The 12,371-nt window shown below is 41.2% G+C and overlaps 1 protein-coding gene across 1 annotated transcript; it reads left to right on the top strand.

The window, feature by feature from the left end:
* The first annotated feature begins 9,765 nt into the window (after window positions 1–9,765).
* On the top strand, window positions 9,766–11,819 carry LOC121996349 (ABC transporter G family member 10-like). Its single transcript, XM_042550287.1, has one exon. The coding sequence runs from the start codon at window positions 9,894–9,896 to the stop codon at window positions 11,673–11,675; it is 1,782 nt and encodes a 593-aa protein (XP_042406221.1). The 5' UTR covers window positions 9,766–9,893; the 3' UTR covers window positions 11,676–11,819.
* The last annotated feature ends 552 nt before the right edge of the window (window positions 11,820–12,371 follow it).

Raw genomic sequence — 12,371 nt, forward strand, 5'->3', positions numbered from 1 at the left:
TATGAACCTAATCTCCATCCACTTGTTCTTTGTGTGTGACCCAATTGGTTCTTTCAACGTTGGCAATGTTTCTAATCCTATTTAGAAACATAAGCAATGAGCAGCATCAAGCAATACATCATTGCTACCCAAGTTACAAGAATGTTGAGATCCAACATAACCTTTGTGACTACTAATTGTGACTCTCACAATATGTGACAATGTCCTTCTATCCTTGACATCTAGATCGATCAATTGAGGCATAGATCGTGTCATCGTCTAATCAATCTATATTTGAACTCCAAGTAGACTCACTCCAATCAAATGAGCTCAATATCTCATATTAACTCATTTGGGCATGGTCATGCACTTAGTGATCTCACTCTATTAAGAATCATGATGTCACTACCGTCATATAAGAGGGATAGATCCCATCTACATCACTCACATCCCTCCGCTTGATTTGTTACATACCCAGTAATCACTTTTATAGTCCACCCAGTTACGGGTGATGTTTGACGAAACCAAAGTATGCAACTCCTTATGTAGGGAACCATGGTGACTTCAGGTCCAAGGACTAATAGTCATACTAATAGTCACATGAGAAAGTATATGACACTCATATAACGATCCATGATACTTTCTCATGGCGGGTCATTCAGTATACATTCTCCAATGCATACCCATGTGTTAACTTGATATCTCTATATCCATGACTTGTGAGATCAAGTCATCGAGTTGACCTACATGCTAGTCTCATCGCATTAACATTGTCCATGAATGTTAATACTTGACTAGGAATGATTAAGAGTAGTATTCTCTATATCATCTCACTATCGATTCAACCAATCGATTGATATAGATAAGGACCTTCTACTCAAGGACATTATTATACTTAGTTATTTGGCACCAATACAAGTAAATATAATAACCATAAAGAAATGCCTTTATAAATATATAGGAATATGATAGATCGAGTCCATACAACAATCATCATATAATTGGCTCTAGGGCTCTAACTAACAATCGGTTCCTTATAAATTATAAATAATAGCTCACAACCAAGATGGATTGGGACAAACCAATGGAACGGTTGTAGTGTAATTTGGTATTAGACCGTCTTGACTATAAAATTACACTAGTACACTTTATGTGTATTGAGCAGGACCATTTGAGGTTGTTCAATTTGTACTAACTACATAAAAGAATAGAACCTCTGTTATTATGGATGTGCGTCCTCTTAATCCCTATACAATAACAAGCACGTATACTTAGTATTTATTTCTTTAACTTATCAATGGGTGAGATTTATTCATTAAATCAATAGGCCTAATGAGTTGGGAGATAGTATTATTAATATGGTGTGTTGTTGATTATAGAAGTAATCTGTGTCCTAATTATTTAGGCTGATGATGCCCCCTTGAGGTGCTTATAAGGATTATTATGTAAACCCTGCAGGTGGACTTAGTCTGACATGATAATAAAGTTGAGTGGTACAACTCTTGGAATCAGATGTTAATTAATTGGGTTGTCAGTAACTTAATTAATTAACAGACATACGATATCTTAAACACAGGGAGTTTAACACACTAATGATAAGAAGGAGCCCATATTATAATATAGGATTGGTGTGGTAGTTCAATAATAACCCTTTAGTGATATGAGTTATTATTGATGGACTTGGGTTGGGTGTTCGGGCCGAACACAGGAAGCCCAAGCCCATCAGGAGGCCTAAACCAATTCCTCCTCTAGGTCCCTGTTGTAGCCTTTATATAAAGCCTCACATCCACCCATCCATAACTTGGTTTGGTTTAACTTGGTTTGACTTAACTTGGTTTGGTTTAACTTGGTTATAGAAAGGGAGAATTTTTCTAAATAGAATTCTGTTATTTTTACTTTCTTTGTAACCAACAGCAAAGGTTATAAAAGGAGTATGTGGTGCCCCCTAAAACCTAATTTTCCTAATTTTCTCTCTTCTCCTCCTTGTGGCCGGCGCCCCTCCCTTTCCTCCTCACCTAGGGTCGGCACCCCTCCCCTTCTCCTTTGCTAGGGCCGGCACCCCCTCCGCCTTGGTGGTCGGTGCTCCCTCCTACTTAGTGGCCGGCAGATTGGAGAAGAGGAAGAAGAAGAGAAGGAAGAAGATTAGAAGGTTTGGATCCAAAGAGAGGAAGGGTGGTGTTGTCTTGGTAGATCGTCACCCACACGACGTCCAAGAAGAGGAGAGGAATACGTCAGAAGATCAAGAGATCTTTAACTACAAAGAAAAGGTACAACTAGTTCTTTAATTCCACTACATACTTAGTTTAGTTTTTTTTGTATCGATTTTGAATACCAACACAAGAGGCCAACGATCTTGTACTTCGATCAAGGTGTGTTTTGATCCATCAAAAACTTACTTGATTGATCAAACACATGTCTAATCGAACATGCGGGTTGCTAGTAAAAGTTCTGTACTTGTACAATTTTTGTACACGGAAATTTAAACAGAACGGAATTCCAGCGCCTTCAACTCCTTGCTTCACTTCAAGACCAAGAAAATAATGCAATATTCCCATATCTGACATCTCAAATCTCTTCATTATATTAGATTTAAAATCGAACAGTAAAGAATTAGAAGAGCTCATATATGTTATATCATCAACATAAAGGTACATAATAAGATAATCATTTCTACCTTGTTTCTTCACATAAAGACTATTGGTTGCTATGCGGAATATCATACTGATTCCCCTGTACAAAAATTTTGTACAAGTCCTGAACCTTTACTAACAACATATTGTGTTCTTTAGAAATTAAATTAGGAATCGCAAACGGTACTTAACATTATTGATTTCAAATTTAACTTATTTGTTCTTAATGGTTTAAACTTGGATCACAAACAATGCTTAACATTATTGATCCAAATCCACCCATTCTACAAATTCAATTAAATATTAATTTCTAAAATTGGTTTCCAGGACTGCATGATGAGGCACTGGGCCTTCTTGGGTATGGGATCATCCACCACCGCCTAGACAAAGCCTTTTAAAGAAATTTAATATTTAATTTCCTTATATAACCCTAGGTTTAACCAAAAGGAACAATCGAATCATAAATTCGAAAAACAAAAAAAAACACAAACTTGAATCACAAATTCGAAACCTAGAATCATAGGCCTCTTGTGTTTGGTATTTCAAAAACTATACAAAGAAAACTAGTATGGTGCGGAAAATAATTACTATTTATACCTTTCTTTGTACGCAACAACCTCTTGATCTTCTACCGTATTCCTCTTCTTATCTCAGACGTCGTCTGGGTGATGATCTACCGAGATGAGAACCACCCAAGTTTCCTTCTTCTTCTTGTGAGTTTCAGCCACCACAAGAATTCCAAGAATAGATGAGGTTCGGCCACACCACCAAGCTCCAAGGGATGCTAGAAACAAAACCCCTTTTCTCTCCTTATCCAAGCAAAATTCAGCCACCAACAAGCTCCTTGAGAGTTGATGCCGTTGGCCACTAATGGAGAAGAAAAGGAGGAGAGGAAGAGGATAAGAAGGGTCGGCCACCAACCAAAGAAATAGAAGAGAGGAAAACTAGAACATAAGTTATGAGGTGAGGCACCTCTACCCTCTCTTTTATAATCCTTGGTCTTGGCAAATAAGGAAAATTTTATAAAAAACTTCCTTATTCTCTTTGCCAACGAAAGGAAAGTTTAATAAAAAATTTTCCTTTCAAACTCAATGTGGTCGACCAGCTCTTAATCATCCAAGCAAGGAAAGTTTTAAACACAAAATTAAAACTTCCTAATTTGTTTCCTAAAAAAATAAAAAAATTTCTCTATTAATTTTCCCTTAATGGTTGGTTATAAAAGGAAATTTTATAAATTAAAATCTCTGTATTAAAATATGTGGATGATTTCCAAAAAGGAATGTTATCTTTAAAATTAAAATCTTCCTCTCAATCTACAAATAAGGAAAGATATCAAATCTTTTCTTAATCTTTTGTAGAAACTATAAAAGGAAAGATTTGATTTTAAAACTCTCTTTTAAATCATGAGGATGATTACAAAAAAGGAAAGTTTTATCAAAAATTAAAATCTTCCTTTTAACTACAAATAAGTGAAAGATATCAAACCTTTCACTTAATCTTTTGTAGAATGCTATAAAAGGAAAGATTTATAATTTAAATTCTCTTTTAAAACTATGGCTTCCACATAAGAAAAATTTTAAAAAATAAAATCCTTTTAATTTTAATGTGGATGGCCACCTAAGCTTGGACTCAAGCTAGGGTCGTCCACACTTCATCCCATCCAAGCCATGTCTTGGCCGACCCTTGCTTGGGCTCTAAGCTTGGATTGGCCGGCCACATACGGATGGGTAAGAAGGTGGATATGAGTGGGTATAATACTTTATAAATAAGAGGCTACGATAGGGACCGAGAGGAGAAATTGGTTTTGGTCTCCCGATGAAATTAAGCTTCTCGTGTTCGCCCCGAACACCCAACTTAATTTCATCAATAATAATTCATACCATTAAAGAATTATTATTGGACACCAGTCCCAAATTATTGGACTCCTTTTTATCATGAGTGTGTTAGTCTCCCTATGTTAAAGATATAGAATGTCCACTAATTAAATTAGTTACTGACAACTCACTTAATTAATATCTAGCTCCAAGAGTAGTATCACTCAACCTTATCATCATGTCGGACTAAGTCCATCTGCAGGGTTTACATGACAATCCTTATGAGCTCCTCTTGGGGACATCATCAACCTAGATTTTACTAGGATACAGTTTCCTTCTATAATCAACAACACACACTATAAATAATATCATTTCCCAACTTATCGGGCCTATTGATTTATCGAACTAAATCACACCCTTTGATAAGTCAAAGAAATAAACACTAGATATATGTGATTGTTATTATATCAAGATTAAGAGCACACACTTCCATAATAACAAAGGTCTTGTTATTTTATATAGTCAGTACAAAAAAGAACTTACCTTAAATGGTCCTACTCAATACACTCAGAGTGTACTAGTGTAATTTTATAGTTAAGATAAACTAATATTAAACTATACTACGACTATTCCAATGGTTTGTTCCTTTCCATCTTAGTCGTGAGCTACTGTTTATAATTTATAGAAATTGATAACATGATCTTCTGTGTGTGACACCACATACCATGTTATCTACAATATAAATTAATCGATCAACTACACTTAGCTTATAAATGTAGACATTTGACCAATGTGATTCTTATATCTAAATAAATGTTTATATGAAAGTTAGGCTTTTAGTATACACTCTATCAAAAGAGAGGGTTCGTTTTTGCTTCTCATGAAACTTTTTTGTCGAAAATAGTCATCAATCTTGTTATACTATGCCTGTGGGGATTGTTTTAACCTATAAAGTGTTTTCTCAATTTGTACACTTTCGTCTCTTTGCCTTCAATTATATAACTTTCTGTTTAAGCTTCATAAACTTCTTCTTGCAAATCACCATTCAAAAATACAGATTTAACATCAAATTGATAAACATGACAATGTAATTGTTAAGCTAATGCTAGGATAATTCTCACAGTTTCAAATCTAATAACTGGAGAAAATGTTTCTTTAAAATCAATACCTTGTTGTTACGAATATCCTTTTGCAACAAACAGAGCCTTTGTTTCTAAATGATTTCATTGGCATGATATTTTGTTTTAAACACTCACTTGAGACCAATCACATTCTTGTCTTCGGGTAGATCCACCATCTCCTATGTTTTATTTTTATGGATTGTAATTAACTCTTCTTTTATTGCATTCCTCTATTCCTCCTTTGTTACTACTTCTTCAAATGTTGTAGGATATGTAACAAAAAGAGCAAATTGACTTACCTCATAGATTTCTTTCAAAGATCTAACCTTTGTTGGAGGTGCTTCATCAGAAGATTCTTGTAAAGAAGGTGAACTGTTACTTCTTGAATTTGATGGTGAGAAAGCTTATGATCCAAAAGGAGATCATTCAACACATATTGTTGTTGGAGTTCTGTTCTCCATTGGGATATGAACTTGAGTCTCTTGACCTTGTGTATTCCAATTCCATCTTGAATCTTCATCATCTGACACCTGCCGGAAGAGCCTACATGAGCGGATGACGGGGGTGGTGACAAAGCAAGGGTCTTGCGCACACTCAGACGAACCCCCTAGTCGCTAGAGACCAGAAATAAGGGGAAAAGTCCCCGGGTCAGGCCCTCCGACGCTCAAGTCAGGTACTTTTCCCCAAAAAAACACAGAGAAAGGACGAAGAGCAAGAGACGAGTAGGAAATGACGAGTGAGCGTACCTGCGTAAGGGATAAAGCATCCCTTTTTATACCGCAATGGGTGCTTCTGGAGCCTGACAGGTGTCAGGGAATATCGGATGTCAGGCTTTGTCTGGCGGTGAATGACACGTGGCATCCTCCTATATGTCTAGGAGGAATCAACTGACAGTGAGCAACAGACCGTCAGCATATTCTCTGGCAGACAGTGGTTATTCCCTGATAGGTTGTTACGATTCCCTGATTTGCTTGTCATGTAGTGCATACCAGCCCCGATCTTTCCTGGTCTGCGTTTGTCGCTTCCCCACTCCAGATCTGTGTGTCTATCCCTGTCCTGCATGTCGTGTTCTTTGAACTCCTGACCTTCCTACTTCGCAAGTCGTGACTTGTGAGCCTTCGTCTGGTTCCTCTTATCCTGATTCCCGACCTATACTCCTCGGTCTGATTCAGGCTGTCTTGACCTGTACACCTTAGTCTGATTCCGTATGTCCCGACTTGTACACCTTAGTCTGATTCCGGATGTCCCGATCTATCTACCTGAGTCTGATACTGTCTGTCTCGATCTGCACGCGTTAGTTTGATTATGTCTGTCCTGACCGGTATCCTTGGTTGGCATATCCCTACCTCTACGCTTTAGTCTCCATTCTGTGCCGCAAGGCTATAAGTTCTGACCTGTATCCTTGGTTGGCACATCCCGACCTGTACGCTTTAGTCTCTATTCTGTGCCACAAGGCTATAAGTCCTGACCTGTATCCTTGGTTGGCACATCCCGACCTGTATGCTTTAGTCTCCATTTTGTGCCGCAAGGCTATAAGTCCTAATCTGTATCCTTGGTTGGCACATCCCGACCTGTACGCTTTAGCTTCCATTCTGTGCCGCAAGGCTATAAGTCTTGATCTGTATCCTTGGTTAGCACATCCTGACCTGTACGCTTTAGTTTCTATTCCGTGCTGCAAGGCTATAAGTCCTGACCTGCATCCTTGGCTGACACATCCTGACCTGTACGCTTTAGTTTCTATTTTGTGCCGCAAGGCTATAAGTCCTGACTTGTATCCTTGGTTGTCACATCTCGACCTGTATGCTTTAGTCTTCATTTTGTGCCGCAAGGCTATAAGTCCTGAGCTGTATCCTTGGTTGGCACATCCCGACTTGTACGCTTTAGCCTCCATTCTGTGCCGCAAGGCTATAAGTTCTGACCTGTATCCTTGGTTAGCACATCCCAACCTGTACACTTTAGTTTCTATTCTGTGCCGCAAGGCTATAAGTCATGACCTGTATCCTTGGTTGGCACATCCTGACCTGTACGATTTAGTTTCTATTTTGTGCCGCAAGGCTATAAGTCCTGACATGCATCATTGGTTGGCACATCCCGACCTGTATGCTTTAGTCTCCATTATGTGCCGCAAGGCTATAAGTCCTGACCTATAAATCCTGACCCGTATCCTTGGCTGACACATCCTGACCTGTACGCTTTTGTCCCTGTGTTCTGTACCGCAAGACTATATGTCCGTGTTCTGTATCCTTGGTTGACACATCCCGACCTGTACGCTTTAGTCTCCATTCTGTGCTTCAAGGTCTTGACCTGTATCCTTGGCTAGCACATCCCGACCTGTACGTTTTTGTCCAGGACCGTCTGTCGCGACCTGTATGCCTTGGTCGGTACATCCCGACCTACACGCTTTAGTCTCCATGCCGCAAGGCTATAAGTCCGTGTTCTGTGCCGCAAGGCTATAAATCCTGACCTGTAACCTTGCCTCCGAGTTCTCACTTGACGTGTAGGCTTAACCTCGGATTAGCACTTGTGCTTGACCCGGACCATCTTATAACCCAACCCTGTGGTCTCCACGTAAGCCGGATTTTTGACCTCCACATAGGCCTGACTTTTGACCGTCATGTAGGCCTGACTTCTGACCGCCACATAGACTTGACTTTTGAACGCCACGTAGGCTTGACGTCTGACCGTCCCAATGGCTTGACCCCCGACCACATCATCTCCTTGACCCCACGATCATGCACCGTATCAGCTTTCATTGACAATGTAGACTCAAATACTGCTCCAACCTTGAACACAAGCAAAATAATTAAGATCGAACTTACCGGATTGAAACAATTATATTTCCTGCAAGCACTAATCGTAGTGACATGAATTGATGTAAAAAGATTAATAGTAATAACCAAACAATCTCTAATATGAGTAGCGAAACTACGAATTTTGCAACAGAAAAAATTCATATAAAATTAGAAATTGTAACAATATTCCATGGATGAAAATGCACGGAAGGAATATCTGTTACAGCATCTTCACTTCTTAAAACTTACTATGAGATCAAAATAACACATGGAGAACCGTTAGAATCAAAGGTCAAGTTCAGAAACTTGAAAGCATCTACAGAATTAAGATTAACCAAATTTAACAGGCCAAAAATATTTTTAAGCTCTGTCTTGTTTAATTCTCTGTCAGTTCCACACTACCTTGTTGTGGTGGAAACATTAACCAATATCTTACAAATTCCATTGGGTGGGTAGTCATTAATAAACTATCTCACTTAGTTTCTTCCCCAATGTTTCGTGTTAGTTTTGTTGGGTTTTCTTCTTGTGCTAGATTTTGCCAGCCCATACATGTTGGTGTATACCTGTTGGTGATTATTTTATCCAAGAGCTAATATGCTCTGTACTTCATGTCGATATAGAATTGGCCCTTCAACTCTTCTCGACCCAAAGACTTCAACATATCAAACAAACCTTCTTGAGGAATTATAAACAAGTAAACGAACACATGCACTCCTTTACAAACTCTACAAACTGCATGTAAATAGGAGACTTGGGTCTTCAAGTTATTGTACGAAAGAGTGACTTGAAAGTTCCCCAAAAGCCTAATCTTGTAAATAACTATTTATTATTACAACCACATGTGAATCTTTTAACATTGTACTCGTTTGATTCTACTATTGCAATGCAAATTAACATGAATTGAATATTTTGATCGAAAAGTAATGGAAGATGGTTCGATCGAATCACATATGATGCTATGTTTGTCTTAACGCAAACCTCCTTCGTGTGTAATTGTGTGAAGACGTCTTTTTATTCGTGTATCAATCCTAAAATGAATTTATGATGAATTTTAAGACATAAAATTAGAACCTAGAGCACCTTATAAGTGGTGCAAATTTTATTATAGATACTAGAAAATTAGCATTCCTTCGTGGCAATGCTGCTGACCCATGGCAAAAGTGATCAAGACTCACATGAGTTGTCAAATGAAGGCTGAGCCAACCCTAGCTCACCTTCACCAACTGCCCACTGCCATTGCCATTGGTCAAGGTTGTAGCTCACCTGAACCCTCTCGTCCACACCAAATCACATTTCAAATAGTGGCAAATTATTCGTTCCATTTGGTGGCCGTGCCACATCAAACTCCCACAATGCTCAACCTTGGCGAATGGCAAAACTTGCAAGAAAATTCATTTCAGAGTTTCAGAACAAGAAACTATGAGATTGGAGGCAGAATCAAGAAACGAGCAGATGTTTAAAGCGCCGGGTTGCGCATCGTCAAGTGAGCAACAGCTTGCGGCAGTGTGATTGAGTTTGGGTTTCCTCTGTTTCATCTCTTCTTTGTGTTCTTCTTCGATGGAGCAGCCAAGTGGCCGGAGTACTCGCCGGTACCGGATAGAAACCAAGTCGTTATCCTACGACGTGCCAGCGCAGAGTCTTCTCCTGCCTCATTGCTACACCGGAACAGGCAGGTCGGTTCTGAAGAATGTGAGCTGCGAGGCGCTTCCCGGCGAGCTCATGGCGGTGGTCGGCCCGAGCGGAGCCGGAAAGACCACCCTCTTGTCTGTGCTCGCCGGCGTGATACAACCCAGTAAGGTCAGCGGCGAGATACTCGTCAACGGCCGGCCCATGGACGTGTCCCGATTCAGGCGGGTGTCGGGGTTCGTGACGCAGGACGACGCGCTGTTCCCTCTCTTGACGGTGGAGGAGTCGCTCGCGTACAGCGCCCGGCTAAGGCTACGCGCCACCGCCAACACCACCGCCGCTGTCCGGGTTAGAGAGCTGCTCAAGGACCTGGGCCTCGCCCACGTGGCCAGTTCCAGAGTCGGTGGCGGCGGCACTCGAGGCATTTCTGGAGGCGAGCGTCGCCGAGTCTCGATTGGCGTCGAGCTGGTGCACGACCCGGCAGTGCTCCTGCTCGACGAGCCCACCTCCGGGCTCGATTCCGCCTCCGCCCTCCACATCATCAAGCTGCTCAAGTCCATGGTGCTCGTCCAAGACAAGACTGTTATCCTCACCATCCACCAGCCGGGATTCCGCATCCTGGAGATCTTCGACCAGGTGGTGCTCATCTCCGGCGGCGTCGTTTGCCATCAGGGCCCTATCGCACTCCTGGAGAGGCGACTCAAGGAAGCGGGCTGCTGCGTCCCTCCGCACGTCAATGTTCTCGAGTTCGCCATGGACTCGAGCGACGCCATGGAAAGCCTCGAGGACTCTCAACCCCCCACCCCCCACGCAGACCAACAGCTCGTCAAAATCCCCAACGCTGCCCCCAAAGAAGACAACAAAGTCCTCTACGCCAATTCCCGGCACAAGGAGGTCCTCATCCTCACCGGCCGGTTCTTCAAGAACGCTTCCAGAAGCCGGGAGCTCTTCACCGCCAAAATGATCCAGTCCCTCGCCGCCGGCGTCGGGCTGGGCACCATCTTCATGAACGTGAGCGACATGCAAGCCCGTGTTGGCTTCTTCGCCTTCAGTCTCACCTTCCTCCTCTCCTCCACCACCGAAGGCCTCCCCATCTTCCTCCGCGAGAGGGCCATTCTGCAGAGGGAGACGTCGAGGGGCGCCTACCGCGTCTCCTCCTACGTCATCGCCAACGCGCTGGTGTTCATGCCCTTCCTCTTCGCGGCCGCCGTGCTATACGCGACGCCGGTCTACTGGCTGGTGGGGCTGCGCAGCGAGATGGAGGAGTTCCTCTACTTCACCCTCGTGGTGTACCTGGTGATGCTGATGGCGAACTCCTTCGTGGCCTGCTTCAGCGCGTTGGTGCCCAGCTTCCTCATGGGCAACTCGGTCATCTCCGGCTTGATGGGATCCTTCTTCCTCTTCTCCGGCTACTTCATTGCCAAGGACAACATCCCCACCTACTGGCTCTTCATGCACTACCTGAGCTTGTTCAAGTATCCGTTCGAAGCGTTTGTGGTGAACGAGTACGGAGGGAGAAAGGGGAGGGGAGAGTGCTTGGATTGGGAGATAAAAAATGGGTGTGTTCTCAACGGGGGGATGTTCTTGAAGCAGCAGGGGGTGGAGGAGTCTCAGAGGTGGAGTCATGTATGGGTGATGCTTGGCTTCGTAGTTGGCTACAGGGTGCTCTGCTTTCTCATTCTCTGCTTTAGATGTCACAGGATGAGGAGGTAGAGTCCCTCTAGAGCTAGAGGAAGAGTCCCGTTCCCAGTATTTTTTTTCCCCTGTTCTTTGTTTATTATCTTCCAAAGATTTATTTTCTTATTGTTGCACTGCAATTTATATAAGAAACCATCAATGATCCTCATTATAATTTTATTGGCTCTGGTGGTTTATAATTAAAACTTGATAATCCATTTACTTAAACTCCTATGATCTCTTGTGACATTTATGCATAGAAATATGAGTACAAAGATTAATAAAAATGAAAAATTTTGGGATTTAAATTTTACTACTTATTTTGATATTTATATGGATTGTATTAAGTAAAAAATATATAATTAAGTGGACCTTTTAATATTTCATTGTTTTGGAGGAAAATATTTCATTGCTTGTATTGATGATTATTTATGTTATGCTATGTTTATTTGTGGTATAAGTAAATATTGTTAGGGTTGAGAGTACCACATTGAATATATTTGATGTATGGTTAGTTTAAAATTAGATTGTCTTAGGATGTGATGAGTATGTCAACTGTGTTGGTGTAAGTAACTTGATGAAAGACAAAATTCTTGATTCGTGATAGCACCTCATATGTCATGCTATATATGACAATTCAAATTATCAAACCCCCTGACTAGTGTAGTAAGGAAAAACTCTATAATGGTGGATGGCAATCATAGGATTAAGTTATTTGCATATGAGGTTTGG

Source organism: Zingiber officinale, chromosome 6A (genome assembly GCF_018446385.1).
Source record: "Zingiber officinale cultivar Zhangliang chromosome 6A, Zo_v1.1, whole genome shotgun sequence".
In the NCBI taxonomy this organism is placed as follows: domain Eukaryota; kingdom Viridiplantae; phylum Streptophyta; class Magnoliopsida; order Zingiberales; family Zingiberaceae; genus Zingiber; species Zingiber officinale.